The 18948-nt window shown below is 54.6% G+C and overlaps 2 protein-coding genes across 2 annotated transcripts; one reads left to right on the plus strand and one right to left on the minus strand.

Annotated features, from left to right (window-relative positions):
* The first annotated feature begins 507 nt into the window (after positions 1-507).
* Positions 508-7132, plus strand: GUCA1B (guanylate cyclase activator 1B). Its single transcript, XM_064399194.1, has 4 exons — positions 508-2031; positions 3541-3690; positions 4544-4658; positions 5094-7132. Exons 1-4 carry the CDS (start codon positions 1828-1830, stop codon positions 5219-5221), a joined length of 597 nt encoding a protein of 198 aa, XP_064255264.1. The 5' UTR covers positions 508-1827; the 3' UTR covers positions 5222-7132.
* A 2823-nt stretch (positions 7133-9955) lies between these two features.
* Positions 9956-18584, minus strand: GUCA1A (guanylate cyclase activator 1A). The gene is made up of 5 exons (XM_064399193.1): positions 18554-18584; positions 13872-14085; positions 11809-11958; positions 11225-11315; positions 9956-10963 (listed from the first exon to the last, which is right to left on the minus strand). Exons 2-5 carry the CDS (start codon positions 14067-14069, stop codon positions 10803-10805), a joined length of 600 nt encoding a protein of 199 aa, XP_064255263.1. The 5' UTR covers positions 14070-14085; positions 18554-18584; the 3' UTR covers positions 9956-10802.
* Between the last annotated feature and the right edge of the window lie 364 nt (positions 18585-18948).

Here is an 18948-nt window from a genome sequence, read left to right on the forward strand (position 1 = left end):
GTGGCTACCCAAGACTTCTTCCCAGTAGCTCTACTGAAGAGGAAAACAGGGGGATGGATTTATTGTTATTTTTCTGGTGGGCAGGATGAGCCAGGGGCTGAAGCACTCCCAAAAGGAAGGGCTGAGTTCATTATTGTCTTGCATTCTTCTAGGCATGAGGATAGACAAGAATATCATTAAATAAAAATGCTTTAGCTGAAATAGAACAGTCTTAAATTTTCTGGCAACTTCTCTGGCCCTTCCCATCCATCTCCAGGCTTCTGCTGTGTTGTCTCTGTCCTCTCTTTGCTCTTCTTTTAAGTGAAACCAAACCTTGCCTGGGTATCCTCACATGTAAAAGGGTAAAGTTGTGTTATAATCCTGAAAATCTGTGTATAAATATAAATATAAATATATAAATATAAATACAAAAATAAAAATATATAAAAATGTAAATACAAATACATTTATAAATAAAACATAAACATAAACATAAACATAAACATAAACATAAATATAAATATAAATATAAATATAAATATAAATATAAATATAAATATACACACACAGTACCAGTGCTGGGTCACGTGCAGGTGTGAGTGGATTCAGAGCAAACCCCACTCTGACAGTGCAGCATGAATTGCTCTACTGCTCTGCAACATCAAATTCAAATTTCAGCCTGGTTCTTAACCAGAATTCTTCCATGAGAGAGGCTTTTCTTACCAAACCAACACCAAAAAAAGTTCCAAAAAATGGCCAGCTTAAATCCATCTGGGCCGTGGCGTTCAGGATGGGAGAATGCATGGTTTCCTATTAATGCTGCTCCAATCCTCTTAATGAAGATCTTGGGCTGGCTTGGGCACATTTATAGCTCAGGTCATTCTTCCCCCTGACACAGATAATGCTGGGCTCAGAGCCGCGGGGCTGCTGAGGATGAGCAAGGGCTGTGTGTGCTGGGAGGAAGGCTTGGTGGAGCTGAGCAGGAGCCCCCAGCTGCACCTTGGGTCTGCCACCAAACCAGAAACGAGCTTCAGGGGGAGGGAGAGCAGGGGATTCCGTGGACACAAGGAGGGGAAGGGGATAAGGAGAATATGCCCTGAAAATCTGGAATAAACAGCTGCTGCTCTCCTTAGCTCAAAGCTTTAAGATGGAGATGTGGCAGTGAGAGGAAGGTGTGTGGATCTAGGTGCCTTCACTCAGTCTCACAGCCTCAGCAGGCATTCCATTAACTGAATCCATCAGCAGGTTTTGCTGTGGAAGTGTTTGTTTTCTCAGCATTCCCCCTCTGTATCTGATGTTTTTCCTGTGCCCCATCTCACTGGAGCACTGAGCAGCCCCCACAGGCAGGCAACACAAGCCAGCACCACAAAGATTAATGTTCCTTCCCTCATAATCCCTTTTTTCCCCTAGAAAACCCTACAGGACGGAGAATGGGGCTGTGAGTTGTGTGTGCAGGAACCTCTGCTCCCACATTCTTTGACAGGGAGGTATTAATGAGCAGAAAGACCCTGAGCCCCTGGAGTTTGCTTCTAAATAGGGCACAGCTCGGAACATCTGAAGGTCTCTGGGGCTCATGGGTGGGAATCTCCTAATGATCTTTAGTTATTTTTATCCGTGCCCAGTGCTCAGTGCTGCGGGGCACAGGAGCCACTCGGAGATCTCCTGGGGAGGGCACGGAGCTGCCAGCCCTGGGCAGGGGAGGAGGAACAGAAAATAAAGAGCAAAAAAGGGAAGGCGGCACAGCCAGAACACCAGAGAAAGGCACGGGACAGCCAGAAGACAAACAAAGGACTTGGGCAGGGTTTTTCTTCTTTTCCTTCTGTTTTTAACCCTGCTTTCCCAAGGAAAATGGGACAGCAGTTCACCAATGCTGAGGGGGAGCAAGGGGAGATTGATGTTGCAGAGCTGCAGGAATGGTATAAGAAATTTGTGGTGGAATGTCCCAGTGGGACCCTCTTCATGCACGAGTTCAAGCGGTTCTTCGGGGTCCAGGACAACCAGGAGGCAGCAGAGTATGTGGAGAACATGTTCAGGGCTTTTGACAAGAATGGGGTAAGTGCTGAGAAGGTTTTACAGTTATTTATTTATATAAATACTATGTATTATATACATTATTTAGTTATATATTAGATATTAGATATTTTTCTGTTTCATAGATTTTATATATTTATATATATAAATATATTTTTATATAGTATGTATATTATATATAATATAGAAAACATATTATATATAATATATATAATATATAATGTATATTATATGAAATATGCATTATATATTATATATTATATATTATATATTATATATTATATATTATATATTATATTTTTATATATTTTTGTATATTTTTATATATTTTTTATATATTATGTATATTATATATATAACAAGGGACCAGCGAGGGCAGGAGAAGGAGCACAGTCTGGCCTGGATTTATCTCCTCAAATCTCCACCTAAATTAAGGTCAGAATGTCCCCTTAAGGGACTAAGGGTGGATTAAAAAGTCGAAACTTAGGCTGTCACACTTTGAGGCCCTCAAATAGCCAAGGCTCCCACATGGCAAAAATATTTCTCTGTAGAGGTAGAGGGGGAATTACAGTGCAGGAAAATCCTTCTCAGGCTTGTTCTGGTTGAGAAGTGTCTGTATCAGGTAATAAAATACTGTAATAAAATACTGATTTTAGCTTTGCTTTCCAAAAGCAGAAGGATGCTGAACGATTCAGACATGCTGGCTCGGATTCCCTTTGCCATATTTGTCATTTTTCACTGGGAAAAGCGGGGTTTGTGGTTTAGGCTCAGCCCCTGCACCCTGCACTGCTGCATGGGCAGCCTGGCATGCTTTGGGCTCCCGGCTGCCCTGGCTGAGCAGCACTTGCCAAAGGCTGCAGTTAATCTTTCCTGATCATATTCCAGCTGTGGGGATGTTTGTTCCTGTGTCAATTCAGGAAAAGGGGGCTCAGGTTGTTCATCTCTGATCAACTCATCTCCCTCTAGCTCCCTTTGAAAACAGGGTCAGAATCTCATTGAAGGGGCACCAAAAGTCAGCTTGTGGGACAGGATTTTAACAGGCCGTGGGAGATGTTGGCAGGTCAGGCGTGTCCCAGAATTCCAAGTTGTAAAAAACCAAATTCCTGCAATAAATGAAAGGTTCAGGTGCCAGATTCCATCCTGAAAGCTGTGGGGGAATGGTAGCAGAGGAAACTGTGCATAAAAGATGAAGTCCCACTCCTGATTTGCAGGAGTTTCCCTCCCAGGACAGGGACTCTGTTTTAAGGGCTGCTGGTGTGTGCAGGATGGGGAGGAGGAGCCCAGCCCGGCTGCACAGGGTGTGGCTGTGCCTGCTGCAGGTCCTGAGCTGCTGCAAACCCTGCTCAGAGCGCCGGGCAGGCGCCTGCCCCCTGCCCTGTCCCTCTGGCAGTTTAGCCCAGGCTTTCTGGCAGCTGTAAAGTGCTTTTCCATCACCTTCCCGCCCAGCCAAGTGCCACCCAGCTGCTTTTCCACCCATCACCTTCCTGCCCAGCCAAGTGTCACCCAGCCACTGTTTGTGTGTTGCCACAGGACAACACCATTGATTTCCTGGAGTATGTGGCTGCCTTGAACCTGGTTTTGAGGGGGAAGCTGGAGCACAAGCTGAGGTGGACGTTCAAGGTGTACGACAAGGATGGCAACGGCTGCATAGACAAACCCGAGCTGCTGGAAATCGTGGAGGTGAGCGGGCATTGCCCAATCCCTTCTTTCAGCAACCCCTGCTCTTTGGCAACGTCCTGAAGTGGATGGGTTTGTGTAAGCAGGTTTTGGGGATGCTGTGGGGCTGAGCACGAGTCCCTGGGCTCCTGCCTGAGCTGAGGCTCTGCTCATCCCCCAGCTGAGCTCAGGGAAGGGCAGTGCCAGGCTGTGCCCTCCCTGCAGGGTCCCTGGCCAGGAAGGTGAGCAGCTGGTCACCTGCAGCAGCAGCAGGTGGGAAAGCAGGGCAGCCTGTCTGGGCCACCTCCCATCACAGTTTTGAGGTCAGCCAGGAACTGCCCAGAACTGTGAGGCCGCTGCTAATCCTCTCTCTGGGAAGACTTGAGGCAAAAGCCTTCAACCTAAGCAGGAAAGGGAGCCACGGGCAGGTGGAGCCACGGGGGGAGCAGGTAAAGTCTGATCCTTTCCCGTGGCAAAGGGGAGCAGAGACTGTGGGTGAAAATATGAGCTGAGGCAGGCTTGGTCTGCAGCCTGGGCAGGGCTGGGTCACTGCAGCCTGCCTGGCTTGGAGGTCAGCACAAACTCACCCCCCAGGCCTGTGGTTCTGCCCTTCTGTGACACTCTGCTTTGTCCTCTGCAAAGCAGCCCCGAGGTCTGAGCAGAGTGCAAGGAGAGCAGAGGGCAGCAGCTTCAGAGCAAATGAGGTTAATTAGTGCAGCCCGTGCAGGTACGAGGCTCCACTGCAGACCTGAGCTGCTGAGGGGCAGATCCTTCCAGAAGGGTTAAACCTGTGAAAGAGACCTTCACATCCACGGGTGCAGCAGAGCTCAGTGCTTCCCATTTCCCAGCCTTCTGCTCATTTGGGAGCTGCTTCCAGTCTATCTACAGGCTGAAGAAGGTGTGCTGGTCGGAGGTGGAGGACAGGACCCCGCTGCTGACACCAGAGGAGGTGGTGGACAGGATATTTCAGCTGGTGGATGAGAACGGGGATGGTGAGTGAAGCACAGGCTGCATTCCTGCCTGCTGGGAGCTCACCTGAGCTCACCTGGCCAGAGATCACCTGGTTCTGCTCTGTTCCACTGAGCCAAAAGTGCTTGGTGGAGCAGGGTGAAATCCTTATCGTTGTTATTTTAATGTAAAACACGGAGGAGTCACTGCTGGGCAGTTTTGGTGAGATCCCATCCTCTGGCAGCCCCAGCAGGCACAGGGCAGGTCCTGTCCCAGCACAAGGAGCTGGGTGCAGAGGCTGCTTCCAGTGGGACTGGGACCTGCAGGACCTGACCGGGTCCTGGCAGGGTCTGGGTGAGCCCCTGCAGCACCCGGAGTGTCCCGTGGGGATGGGGCAGGGGGGAGGCAGCGTTTGATCCGACACTGGGGTGGGATCCTGCCTCCTCCTCCTCTCGGACCTGCCCTGCTGTCACCCACAGGGCAGCTGTCCCTCGATGAGTTCATCGACGGAGCCAGGAAGGACAAGTGGGTGATGAAGATGTTGCAAATGGACGTGAACCCCGGGGGATGGATCATTGAGCAGAGGAGAAAGAGTGCTTTGTTCTGAGAGAGGCGGCTCTGGCACAGCTGAAAGGTGATGCTGAGCCCCAAGCGTGATCCTCCCTCTAGCCTGGTAACGACTTTCCTTTTTAATTCCACCTCAGCATCCCGATGAAAACCTGAGTTGTTTCAGCAGCCGTCTGTGATGTAAACCCCCGAGCACTGCTGGTACCCAGGGACTGTTTCTGGCCCGTGAATAACCCTTCCTGTGTACACAATTCTGTGTTTGCCAGCTCTGCTTTTTGGTTACACCCCAAGGAACAAAGTTCTGGTGGCTTCCTGCACAGATCTGAGCAGGGTTTGGGCTGGGCAGTGAGGAATGGAGCCAGTGGTGCTGTGTCAGTGCAGACTGTGCTGGCAAGGCTCGCTCCTGCCCTTTCAGCACCCAGAGCAGCACAGGGTGGTTGTTGGATGCTCAGGGCATCTCTGGGTATGTTTTATAGCATTTACTGCTGCTCGTGTCCAACAAAAAAAACACCAAAAAATGAGAATTGGATCAGAGCAGTGGCCAGGACAGCACACAGAGCTGGGGGAAACATCCTCAGGGCTGGGCAGGAGCAGCAGCAGCTCCTTCCTCCCCCTCTGGGGGCCAGAGGCTGCTCCTGCCTGCCCCGAGGCCTGGGGGCTGGGAGGTGCTGGCTGCAGACACTGGCATTTCCCAGCCCCTCTCAGAGCACAGAACACAGGCGTGACCCTTCCAGCCCCTGGTTCTCGGGAACTTCACTAGAACAGCTTTTCCTGCCCTGGGAAGAGCGGGTGAGCCCAGGAGCTGTCACTGCACTGGGGAGAGGTTGGTGTGGGAGCAGAGATGGGGAAGAGCTGAGCTGTGCTTGGCAGTGTCTGTGCCATGGAGGATTTGTGCTGCTCCACTGGCAGGACCAGAACCAGAAATCAGGGATGGTTTGGGTTGGGAGGAACCTGGAAACTTCTCCATTTCCAATCCCCCTGCTCTGGGCAGGGATGCCACATCAGATTGCTCCAAGCCCTGTCCAAACTGGCCTTGAAAAGTGAAAAAATTTCCAGTACAGTGGTTTTACACTGCACTTAATTTAGCCCCAGACTGCAGATACAGAATTTACACAAGTTGCAGGCTGAGCTCTGCTGTCCTCACCCGTGTTTCTACACAGATGTAGGTGGGAAAAGAATTCGGGTTGAATCAATATTTTGGTTCACCTTTATTGGATTTACTCCTTCATTCCAAAGAAAACCCCCCAGGAAAACAACATGAGCTTGTCTGTTCCATTTTAACTTTCCTCTGGGATCAGTGGGCCAGGTCATACCAATGAAAAGATTTACAACCCCTTTTTTGTGGCCTTTAATTAGGACTGCAGTAGCTGTCATTAGCTGATTAGTGAGCTGGTTTGTGGTCTTGTCAGTTTTCCCAGTGTTTGAATTCCATGGGGAAGTGCTCAGGATTAGACACAATCAGTGCTGGGGTTCAGATTGTGCACATTTCCACTTGGAAATAGCCTTTCCATGAGTTCTCTGTAAACACGAGCAGTCTGTGCTGTGCTGACTTATCAGAGCTGATTAGGCTTGTGCTCTCTGCTGCTCCGAGGCAGCCGGGCAAAGCTCTCTCTGGTCAATAGTTTATCAGCTCCAGGTCTGAAAGAAAAATCTGATTCTGACTTGAGAGCCTGCATGAAAACATTCACATTTATTGATTTTCCAGCTTGTGAAAAACTGTTTTCATTGGAGGCTCCAAACCTCTAAGAATTCCTTACATTTCAGCATCTCAACCCCCTGCTGCCTGCACGGATTTAGAGAGGCTGTTTAGTTCACAGAATTGCGTTTTGCTGCTTCACTGAAATGCTTCCAATGCTCCAGTTCTGCTCACCGGGTCAGCCCAGGCTCTGCTCGGGGACCCCAGGCCAGCAGCCCTCCCCTGGTGAGCACTTGTACAGACCTCAGTAGGAGTTTTGTAAAACACGCCTTGAATAAAGACATATTTATTAAAAGCTTCGTTTCCCAGTATCTGCTTGTTAATTAGGTGAAGAGCTGTGTCAGACCTGGCTGAAACTGTAGCCTGTGAGTGTGATCTATTGAATTTAGGGGAGGGGCTGGTGAGCAGCAGGGTAAGACAGAGATAAGGAGAGATGACGATGCTGTTGCAGAGCAGGGAAGGAGCCTCTTGTGTTTAACTTCCGTGTGATGACAGCAAAAACCGTGAGTGTAATAGAAAAAAAAAAAAAAAAAAAAAAAAAAAACCACCAACAACAAAAAGGCAATGTTTCTCAAGGGAACTGGAAGCAGGAGGTTAAAATGAAGTGAGTGAGTGCTGCCATCGGGTGCCCCCAGTGCAGGACACAGCTGAGGGTCCCAGTCCTGGGGCCTGGGCAGGTGGGATGGAGGTGCAGGGCTGTGTTTGTGTCACAGCTGGCAGAAGCCGTGGAAAACTGTTCCTCTTATCCATTGTGTAATCTCTGGTCGAGCAATGGCACGGTGCTTTGGCCCGGCGCTATTTTAGAGCCCTGATCTCTGGCAGCTCGTCCAGCACTCGCAGCAGGCTGTTGATGTCAGCGCTTGCACAATCCCCCGGCCAGACTTAGGGCCCAGCCCCAATTGGATTCCACTGATCGGATTTCTTTCTGCTCTAAACTGGGCAGCAGGCTGGCTCGCAAAAGGCAAATGCCACCTGATTTTCTGGGCTGCCATCTGCTCCATCCTGCTCCTGCAGCCGGGCAGAACCGAGGGGAACAGCCAGGCTGGAAAGCTGGGTGAAAAAAGAGGGAACAGGAGCCCTCTTTAGGAGGCATCGCCTCCTAAAATCCTCCGGGAGAGGCGTCCCAGGGGAAAGCGGAGCAGCGGGGCTGGGAGGCTGCGGGCAGGGAGGATCCCGAGCACGCCGGGCTCTGTGCTCAGCCCCGGCAGGGGCTGCCCGGCTTCGTGTGCAGGTCACCCCCCAAGCACCTGCGGGCAGGTTCCCTTCGCGATGTCCTGGGCAAAGCCAGAGTGACCTCCTGAGCCCCGAGCCGGTCACTGCAGGCACTGCCGGTGCTCTCCGTGCTTTTCTAACAGCGCCTGTGCTCAGCTGTGCCACGCCAAAATTCCTTTCCTTTCTTTCCTCCCTTTCCCCCCTTTCCTTCTTTTCCTCCCTTGACTCTTTTCCTCCCTTTCCTTCTTTTCCTCCCTTTCCTCCTTTATTTTCCTCCCTTCTTCCCTTCCTGCTTTCTTGCCCGCCATTCATTCCTTTCTTTCCTTTTCTTTCTTTCCTTTCTGTCCTTCCTTTTCCTTTCCTTCCTTATCCTTCGTTTTCCTTATTTTCTTCAAAGTTAAGCTCACCTCAGAAGTTACGGAGTGTCTCGAGGGCATCACCCTTCAGGACCCTGCACTCGAGGATGCTCCGGGGTCGGAGCAGGGGACGGGGCCGGGGAGAGTCCGGCCTCAGGGGCCTTTCCTGGCCTCTCGGGCCGGGCACAGGGGCTGCTCCGGGGGGTTCGCTGGGGTTTGGGGTCTGGGGGCAGTTTGGGCGGTCTCTCTGGTTTGGGGTCCCGGGCTGGTTTGGGGTCCCGCGGCTGTTTTGGGGGGGTTCTCTCGGATTGGGGGTCCCGGGCTGGTTTGGGGTCCCGGGGCTGTTTTGGAGCCCCAGGGCTGGTTTGGGGGTTCTCTCGGATTGGGGGTCCCGGGGCTGGTTTGGGGTCCCGGGGCTGGTTTGGGGGATTCGCTCGGGTTTGGGGTCCCGGGCCGATCCCGGCGCGTTCCCGCTGCTCCCGGCGGCGCCGGCAGAGAGCGCTGCGGGACGGGGACACGGCGGGAGCGGGGGGGTCCCAAAAACCGGGATGGGATGGGATGGGATGGGGACAGGAATGGGATGGGATCCATAGGATGGGATGGGATGGGATGGGATGGGATGGGATGGGATGGGATGGGATGGGATGGGATGGGATGGGATGGGATGGGATGGGATGGGATGGGATGGGATCCATGGGATGGGATGGGATGGGATGGGATGGGATGGGATGGGATGGGATCCATGGGATGGGATCCATGGGATGGGATGGGATGGGATGGGATGGGACAGGCACAGTCCTTTCAGAGCAGCTTTGGCTTTATAACTGCAGACCTGGCTGCTCAGAGCTGCTCCCTGCTGCCCCCGGGCGCAGAGGGGAGGCGGCGGGGAGCTCAGGGGGCTGATGGAGTCCGTGCCCAGGGAGGTGCTCAGAAAGCCCAGGCTGAGCCCAGCCCCCTGCCCGTGCTGCTGCAGGGCCCAAGGGCTCCGAGCTTTGTGCTGGGCATCTCTGGGGGAGCTGGTTCTGCTGTGAGAGGGAGTTACACTGTGAGTAAACATACACTGTGAGTAAACAGCTCAGCCCCACTCCCTCTTGCAGGCTGTGAGTGCACGAGCTGCCCAGCCAGGGCTCCTGTGCTGTGCTTTGAGAACAGCCCCAGAGCAGCTCCTTCTGCACTGGTGTGAGCCACTCAGTCTGTCCTGCTGGAAGAGAGAAGATGCACAGCCTGAAATGACATCGTAAATCATCTTTATTAGCTCGCCACAGGACTGGAAGAACAAAAGCTTCCAGGTGAAACTCTGTCCAGTGAAAAAGACTCACAGGAAAGATGGTCAGGAAGCTGCTTATGAATTGCAGACACCCAGTGCTAAATAACAAAACTCAGCTGGGCAAGAGGCCCTTCCTGGTGTCCTGTGCTGCCTCACCTCGCCTGGCAGTGCCCCTGGGGTGAGGAGCTCCCTGCAGGAGCAGCTGGGGCACAGCTGGGGCACAGCTGGGCTGTGGGGGGCTGGCAGCCCTGCCTGGGCATGGGGGTGCCCAGGGGGTGCCCAGGGCTGACCTCGGGCACTGCCCTGAGCTGGTCTCACCCTCTGGAGCAGCTCCCCCTGCAGCACCCACACACAAGGGGCCAGAGCCTCCCGTGCTCCTTTGCCAGGTGGTGACACAGCAGGAAAGGTCCTGCAGCTTCTCTCGGGTTCCTGCAGTGCTGGTTCTGCTCCTCTGGGAGCACTTCCTTCCTTCCCGATGCTTCAGGGAGAAACATTTCCTTCCAGTCCAGGAGGTCGTTAAAAAAAGGCACCGTTCAATGTTTTGAATGCTTTAAACAAAGCCACTGCATTCACCCCTCCCCTTTTGCTAGCTCATAAATGTTTTAACTCACGTTATCACTATCACTGTGACCAAACCATAACCAGTGAAGGAAGGAGTGACCAGAACTGCTGACTGCCTGCTCTGGAATTACAAATGGGAGGAGAAGGTTCAGATCTGCTTTTCCAGGACCCCTCTCACCGGGGCCAAGTCCTGGGCAGCCCCTGCTGGGCCCCGCTGGGGGGTGCTGCCCACGGCCTGGGTGGCAGTTTTGGGGTGTCCTCAGGGAGTTCCTGGCCTGCACAGCCTCGTGCTGCTCCCCTGCCCAGGGAGCTCTGGCTGTGCCCTCTCTGAGCTCAGCAGCAGCAGCGTCCAGAGCCCCGAGGCCATCCCAGTCGGTGTGGGACAGCCCAGCCGTGCAGCCCTCCCTGCAGGGGCCTCTCCTCCCGCTGCCCGCGGTGTCACAGCGCGGTCCCTGCACCCGGGACAGCTCTGCCAGCGGGGAGAGCAGCCCCACGGCTGTGGGGAGGCCGGGGGAAGGCGTCCCGGGGGCTACTGGGCAGCCTGGGCGTCCTGCCCGGCCTCGTGGGGGTTCTTGCCGTCGTTCTGGATCAGCCTGACGATGTGGGTCAGGTCCAGGCTGCGCGTGAGGATGTCCAGCAGCATCTCGTCCTTCTGCACGCCCTCCATGAACTCCTCCAGGGACAGCTCGCCTGCAGGGCACCGAGCTCTGTTAAACCCTGCTGCTCCCTGCTCCCCCAGGACCGGCACAGCCCCGAAATGGGGGCTCAGCCCCGGGCACTGTGCCCCAAAGCCCACCACAGAGCCACCCTGGGGGGCTGAGGGCAGCCCGGAGGGGATGGGGGTCCCTCCCTCTGCCAGCCCTCCCGTCCTGCTGCTCTGGGACCCTGCTGTGGCAGCCCGGGTGCAGGGCAGGCAGCAGGGCCGTGGCACTGCCCAGGGAAGGGCCTCACCGTCTCCGTTGATGTCGATTTTGTTGAACACCATGTCTGTGAACTCCTCGGCCGTCATCTTCTCGTTGCAGCGGTTGATGGAGCGAATGGCCTGGGGGGACAAGGGGGGACAAGGGGCACAGGGTCACTGAGGGCTCTGCAGGGGGGTGTCCATCAGAACCAGCGGCCAAGTGACCAGACACGAAAAGCCAAACGCTTTTTCAGGGACAAAACTTCTTTTCAGGCAGTTAGGCTCCGCAAGGAATAACTCCTGTCTGCAAGGCTGGAGATTAAAATCACCTCAAAGGGCCATCAATGCTTTACAAGATTTAGTGGGCACGCTGGGATAAGCCAGGAGCCATTCACCTCTGAAAACCCTCAGATTAACTTCAGGTGCTTATCTCAGCCCCAGTTTCAGCTCGCAGGGCTAGGCAAGCTGCCAGGGCAGGACGAGGGGTGCTGGGTGTCCGAGGGGCTGGGGGCACAGCTGGCACAGCTCAGCAGCATCCTGGGCACTTCTGCCAGCTGACCATGGAGCTCATGGGCTGGCAGCTCCTGCTGCAGCCTCCCTGCACCTGCAGGAAGGGAGAGCTGCCCCCACTCACTTTGATGATGTTCAGCAGCTCAGCCCGGTCGATGCAGCCGTTGCCATCCACGTCGTAGAGCTTGAAATACCACCTGAGCTTCTGGTCCACCTTCCCCTTCAGCACCAGGCTCAGGGCTGCCACGTATTCCATGAAGTCTATGTAGCCATCCTGAGAGCACAAGGGTAGAGGTGAAAAGAGATTAAAAGCAGATGAAGGATTATTTCAGTCATTTCTGAGGTTCCCCTGGAACTGGTCCCTCCACCCTGGGACCAGGGGCTCGTGGAGCTCCGTGGTGGAAGCCAAGGTTCCTCCTGAATCTGGGCAAAAACGCTGTAGAATGATAGAATTGTAAAATAATAAAGGCTGGGAGAGGCTCCAAGGTCAGCAAGTCCAGCCTTGGCCCGTTAGAGGTGGGAGGGCAGGGCCTGGCTGGGTGGATCTCCTGAGAGCTGCCTGTGCTCTGGGAATTAACACGCCAGGTGTTAATTACCAGCCCAGAGCAGCGGCAGTTCCGAGGCCAGAGAGGTTTGAGCAGATGAACCCGATAAATTGCCCAGCTCGCCCTGCCTGCACACACCCCAGCTCCTCTCTCCCCCAGGGGCTCGTTCCAGGAGAGGAGCTCACTCAGGGTGACCCAGCACCTGACATCTCGGGCTGGGAGCTGTTTCTGTGTCCCTGGGCCATGCCTGTGCCTGCCCCGCGTTTGGAGCACAAACACTTTTATCTTTGGCTTTCCTGCCGGTGTTTGCCCACCCCAGCTCGTGCCACGCTCTGAGGTGCCCACCCAGGATGGTGGCACCGCTGCCAAGCTGCTGGCCCGGGCTCACAGACTGCCCCCAGACACTGCCCGTGGCACTCACAGCTCCCAGGAGGTTGCTGAAATCCCTCCTGCCCAGCACAGAGCGTTCCCGTGGCGTTTGAAGGGATTCCCTTGCTGTGGTTTGTGGAATTTCCCTAGAAGTGGCACTGGGGACACAGCTCATGCCTGGCAGAGCTGGGTTCAGGGGTCTTGGGGGCCCTTTCCAAGCCCAAGAATTCAAAAAAAAAATCCAAAAAACCTTCCCAAAATTTTTATCTCTCTAAGAGTTTCATCCTGAACCAAAACATACCCAAAAATCCTCCCAAAAAATCACTAGAAGATTAAAAACAAATGCTAAAAATCATCCCAAAGTTCCCCAAAATTTAAAAAAAAAATCCCCAAAAAATTCCAGAAATCTTTCCTGTCCCGCAGTTTCATCCTGACTGAAAACCTGCCCAAAAAATCCCAATAAATTCGATTCCATGATTCCCACTACAGACCCCAGCAGAGCATAAGCCAGGGCTCTGTCAATGAACAAAGGCACTGCCAGAGATCATCTGCTTTATCCACTGCTGCAGGAGCCAGATTAGGGACAAATAACTGCTGAGCCCCGCTCCCAGCAGGATTTCCTGTGCATCAATTCCCTTTCCAGGCAAGCATTCAAACACAGCAGCCAGCAGGGGAAAGGCCAAGGCATGAACCAAACACCTGAGGGGTTTAGGGCCTGATTTGCATTTTTGTCAATGGGATTAATGCCACTAAGCCCTTTGGGTTGCCATAAAATGGATTCCTCATCCCACAGGAGGTGCAATTTCAGGTCATCTGCAAGCAGAGGGGGATGCAGTTTCCTGTTGGAGACACAGCATCCATCTGCTTCCCAAAATCTGCTCTGGGACTGCATTCCCAAAAATCTGCTCTGGGACTGCATTCCCAAAAATCTGCTCTGGGACTGCATTCCCAAAAATCTGCTCTGGGACTGCATTCCCAAATCCCAAAGCTCTGGGGCTGCATTCCCAATTCCCTGCTCTGGGTCTGCATTCCCAAATCCCTGCTCCAGAACTGCATTCCCAAATCCCAAAGCTCTGGGGCTGCATTCCCAAATCCCTGCTCCAGAACTGCATTCCCAAATCCCTGCTCCAGAACTGCATTCCCAAATCCCTGCTCTGGGGCTGCATTCCCAAATCCCTGCTCTGGGGCTGCATCTTCCCTGCACCTTCCCAGGGCAGGTCCTGCCTCCCACCCAGCCCAGCCCAGCACGGCCAGGGGGAAGGACAATATTTACCTTATTAAAGTCAAACGTCTCAAACATTTGCTCAACGTATTTGTTCGCCGCCGGACTCAGGTTCTTCAAGCCAAAAAACTGCTTGAACTCGTAGAGGGTGAGCTGGCCTGAAGGACACTCTGTCATGAACTTCTTGTACCACTGGTGGCACTCGGTGGTGCTCAGCTCCTCCACGGATTTCCCGTCCATGTTCCCCATCTCCAGCTGCTGGTCCCTTTGCAGCCAAAAACTGAGGGTTGTGAAATTTAGGGGGAAAAAAATCTCACAATTTTCTCTCCTTCAAAGCCCCGGTGACCCCTGCAGTGCAGGGTCAGGGCATCAGGAAATCCCTGGAGCTGTACAGATTCCAGCAGGGATGGACACAGCACACTCGTCTTCCTGGCAAAACCCAAAAGCACAAAACCCTCTTTGGAAGGGAGGGTGGCTTTTAAGCACCCAGCAAATCCCTGCCCGGCCAATGAGGCTCGGAGGGGTGGTGGGCTCCTGCCAGGCATTAAGAGTTCAGGTTAAAATAGAAGAGAGGTAAAATGGGGAAGTCTTGCAGATTACAGGCCCAGCAGGAGATTAAGAGGGTGGAATTTTCTCTGTGATGAGCTAATCTCTTAATCCACTTCATTTATCACTTAAGAGGGGGGGAGGGCTGGTGTCACAAGAGCAACAAGTTTTGGACCAGAACCAGAGTAGGAAAAATGAGAGAAAACCATTCTGAACCCTCTGTGCTGTTTCTAGTTTTACCTTCCCTTCACCTCAGTCTGCCAGAGGATTCCAGAGGGGCTCTAGAGCCTGGAATCAGGGAGGGGGAAATGCCACTCCATCTCCTGGAGAGACACGCCAGGAGGGGAAATTTGGTGTGAGCAGACAAATATAGAAACCTAATTGCTTTGAATGGTAAAGGTTAAATCTGCTTTAATGGCAGCCAGCAGGAAGGGGAAGGGCCCTCTCCCCCCAGCTCCAGGGGGCTGTGTCCACTCGTGGTGCTGCTAATGGAGTGTTTTCCCTCAGAATTGTCCCACTCTGCTCACCCCAGCTGTGTGTCCTGGCTGCTGCGCTGCACACTCAGTGCAGATAAATGCAGCTTCAGTTTCCACTTGTGCTGGATTCCCATGCAACATTCTCCATGCAAATACAACCAAACCCAGTGCTGTGTTCACTTTGACACACGGCATTCTGAGAGGTACTCGGGAACAAAATCAGAAAGAAGCTCAGCGAGAACCTCAGACAGAACCTCAGAAAGAACCTCAGAGAGAACCTCAGAGAGAACCTCAGAAAGAACCTCAGACAGAACCTCAGAAAGAACCTCAGAGAGAACCTCAGAGAGAACCTCAGAGAGAACCTCAGAGAGAACCACGGGCCAGGTCCTGGAAGTGAAAGGATGTGAGTCCAGGGTGTCCCACAGAGTTCATGCACAGTTTATATCAGTTTATATCCAACACCTGCAGTTATCTAACAAGCAACAGAGGCCAGTGATTGTGCACCACAGTAAATCAGGAATAACTCTGCTAAAAAAAGCAGCATTACACAATTATAAAACACTCATGGAAAAGGAATTAAGCTGAGGGACACTAATTGGATGTGCTAATTCTGTGCTGGCCCTGTTGAGCAAGGTGAGCCCTCAGTGCTGCCCCGAGCCCAGCCCAGGCTGTGCTGAGCCGGGTGAGCTGGGCTGGGTGGGCACTCTGCAGTGCCCTGTGCTGTGGCACCCCGTGCAGCAGGGCAGGGCAGGACAGGGCAGGACAGGGCAGGGCAGGCTGGGCAGCTCTCACAGCAAAATCCACTCCGCATATTTTCCTGGGGAGCAGCGGCAGAGCCTCCCCACCCAGCCCAGCTCGCACACCCCCGGGACACTGCTCGCTGCTCTCTCAGGGTTTATTGCGGGCTGGGCTGCCCCGGCTAGGGCCTGGCGTGGTGGCAGGACCTCCACCTGCGCGTGTCCGAGCTCTGCAGCTGCAGGCGCTGCCGGCCGTGCCCCGCGCCCTCCTGGAAGCGGCAGCCACAGAAGGGTTTCTGTGCCGTGCTGAACGGGGCCAGCGAGTTGGGCCAGCCGCGCTGGTAGAACACGAACTGGAAGGAGCTCAGGGGACGGTCCCCAGCGTGGACAACAACGGGAACCAGGCGGGAGCTCAGGGGAGCGGCCGGGGGCGGCCGGGTGCTTGGTCCGGGGGGTGGCTGGGTGACCTCCGGCTCTGCTTTGGCCCCCTCCATCCCTTGGCTCTCTTTGTCTCTGCTGTTTTAGCCACCTGTGGAGGAAAAGATCCAGAGAAATGTGTGGCAGTTGTCCCCAGCCCTCGCCATCCCCAGCAGGAGAGCCTGGGCACTCCTGCAAGGGAGTCAGGGCAGTGTGAGTGCTGAGGAGCCGGGGTTTGCACAGCCAAAACCTGAGCTGGGGCTGCCCAAAGAGAAAGGGACTGTAAACTCAGATAATGCTCTGGAAATGTGGAGTCAGGGCAGTGTGAGTGCTGAGGAGCCGGGGTTTGCACAGCCAAAACCTGAGCTGGGGCTGCCCAAAGAGAAAGGGACTGTAAACTGAAATGGTGCTCTGGAAATATGGAGTCAGGGCAGTGTGAGTGCTGAGGAGCCGGGGTTTGCACAGCCTCAGCCAAAATCTGAGCTGGGGCTGCCTAAAGAGAAGGGGACTCTAAACTGAAATGGTGCTCTGGAAATATGGAAGTGACTTTAAACAAATGCTGAGAGAACAGAAATGATGGCACAAAGGGCTGGATTGTCTCTTGACCCTCAGTCGCAGCAGTGATAAATGCCAGCAGCACACACACCCCTGGTGGAGCTGTCACCGGGCACAGCCACTGCAAACCTGCCTCAAATCTGACACCATCTGAGCCCAGAGGATGAGCAGTGTGGCAGAACTGACACTGTCCCTTGGGGCAGCAGCTCTGGGTGCCTCTGCAGGGACCCTGCAGCTCCAGGGGATGCAGGAGGAGCTGAGCCTGCCCCGGGCATTGCTCTCAGTCAATCTCCAGGAGGATTTCCCCCAAAATGTGAGGGCTGCCTGCCCACACAGGGCACGAGGAGCAGGGAAGGGCCCTGAGGGTCTGCAGGAGCCCTGTGCAGAGGAGGGCAGGCTGTGAGCCCCAGGACACGGCTGAGCTGTGAGCAGGGCTGTGCTTGGCTGCAGAGATTCCTGTTCCCTAAGCATGACTCAGTTATCTCGCTTTCATTGACGACACCTCGGTGCAAATGGAAACTGCCTCTTCCCTCGGCAATTAGCCACTCTGCTCCTGCCTGTCCCAAAGCAATGCTTTGCTTATTTTTAACCTTGCAAAGAGGCTTGCTGCTCTCCGTGACGTGCTTGGTGCTATTTCTGTTCCCCGGCTCCTAAATCCACTAAGAAGGGGAATGCCTGCAAACTGTTCGGAAATCTCCTTAGAGCCTTTGAGGGGAATCACCAGATCCCTGCAGGTTCAGCAGCTCTTTTGTCACTCATTTCTCCAGGGCAGGTGGCCAGTGCCTGGCAGGCTGGACCTCAGCTCACAGAGGTTATTCCAACAGTTGTTCCACAAGGAGAGCTCAGTCCGTTTTCCCCAGGGGATAAAACCATGGGATTTTGCCTCCTGAAAAGCAGGTTTCATACCACCACAGCCATTCCAGTGAGGTCTGTGCACCCCTGCTCTGGACTGAGCTTGTTCAGAAGCTGCTGTTTCACACCAGCCCCTTTGCTCTTGGGAAGGGACAGGGACACTCAGGACTGCTGGTGCCCCCCAGCAGCAGCACTAAAGTCACGTCTGGGGCATGGAGGGGAGGCTGCAGCTGCCTTGGCCCCATTGCTGAGTCATGCAGGGGCCTCCAGGATGGGCAAGGCTGGTGGTGCTGCAGCCCTGCAGCCACTGCAGGGCCGGGCAGTGCTGAGCTCTGAGCTCTGAGCTCTGAGCTCTGCCCCGCTCCTGCCCCTCCTCTGGGGCACCCGGAGCTCTGCAGGATCCTCCTCCCTCCCTCCCTGCCCGGGTGGATGCACCTGCCTGTGTGATCCCTGCCTGGGAGGGAAGCTCCAGCTTAAGGTGCTATTTATGGCTGCGTGCCTGAATGAAGAGTGCCACTGATCCTCCTGCCCCCGTTCCTGCACAGAGAGATCCCTAATCCCTCCCAAACTGCTGCTGCCGTCACAGCAAATCCCCCAGCTGGGTCCCAGGGAAAGGCTGGCTCGGTGATCGGGGAGGCAGGGAGGATCCAGAGGAGCTCCCTGGGGAGGAGCCACCTGGGAGCTGCCAGACACCAGTGCTGCCCACCCTGGAGACATCCCTGAGCCATCCCTGAGTCACCCTGAGCCATCCAGAACCATCGAGAGCCACCCAGAGCCATCCCTGACCATTCCAGAGCCATCCCTGAGCCATCCAGAGCCATTTCTGAGCCATCTAGAGCCATTCAGAGCCATCCAGAGCCATCCAGAGCCATCCCTGACCATCCAGACCCATCCCTGAGCCACCCAGAGCCATCCAGAGCCATCCCTGACCATCCAGAGCCATCCCAGAGCCATCCAGAGCCATTTCTGAGCCATCTAGAGCCATTCAGAGCCATCCAGAGCCATCCCTGACCATCCAGACCCATCCCTGAGCCACCCAGAGCCATCCCAGAGCCATCCCTGACCATCCCGAGCCATCCAGGCAAGGAGCTGCAGCCCTCAGGAGGGGACGTGCTGGGGCAGTGTCCCTGCTGCCCAGTGGGACACCCACCAGGGAGGTTTTCTGGGGAAGAGGCCCTGGCGCTCTTGGGGCACTGCCTGGGGCACAGGCAGGAGCCCCTGGCAGGGCTGCTGCTCATTGTGACCACGAGGGCACTGTGACCACGGGGTGTCAGCGGGGTGCTGGATGTCACAGGGGGGCAGAGCAGTGCAGGGCTCGGCCGTGGGGCAGGAGTCACAGCCCTGGCAGGCAGCATGCAGCTGGGGCAGGCTCTGCAGGACCCTGCTGCCCTGCCAGCCAGCTGCAGCGTGCCCCTGCCCCTGGCACCAGCTGCTCTGGGCTGTTTGCTGTCTGCAGGCACACCTGAGGGTTTCTGCTCCATCCCTCCCTCCTCCAGGCCTGGCCCTGGCTGCACAAACCCCTCTGACAGCTGCGGGTGAACCATC

This window comes from Passer domesticus, chromosome 25, assembly GCF_036417665.1.
Source record: "Passer domesticus isolate bPasDom1 chromosome 25, bPasDom1.hap1, whole genome shotgun sequence".
Classification (NCBI taxonomy): Eukaryota; Metazoa; Chordata; class Aves; order Passeriformes; family Passeridae; genus Passer; species Passer domesticus.

Excerpts from the sequence above, each read along its gene's own strand:
- GUCA1A (XM_064399193.1), bottom strand. The coding sequence starts at position 14,069 with ATGGGGAACATGGACGGGAAATCCGTGGAGGAGCTGAGCACCACCGAG. Across the intron at positions 11,959-13,871 it reads AGACGTTTGACTTTAATAAG|GATGGCTACATAGACTTCAT; the intron begins GTAAATATTGTC and ends TTGTGCTCTCAG. Across the intron at positions 10,964-11,224 it reads AATCGACATCAACGGAGACG|GCGAGCTGTCCCTGGAGGAG; the intron begins GTGAGGCCCTTC and ends GGTGCCCTGCAG.
- GUCA1B (XM_064399194.1), top strand. The coding sequence starts at position 1,828 with ATGGGACAGCAGTTCACCAATGCTGAGGGGGAGCAAGGGGAGATTGAT. Across the intron at positions 3,691-4,543 it reads AGCTGCTGGAAATCGTGGAG|TCTATCTACAGGCTGAAGAA; the intron begins GTGAGCGGGCAT and ends AGCTGCTTCCAG. Across the intron at positions 4,659-5,093 it reads GGTGGATGAGAACGGGGATG|GGCAGCTGTCCCTCGATGAG; the intron begins GTGAGTGAAGCA and ends TGTCACCCACAG.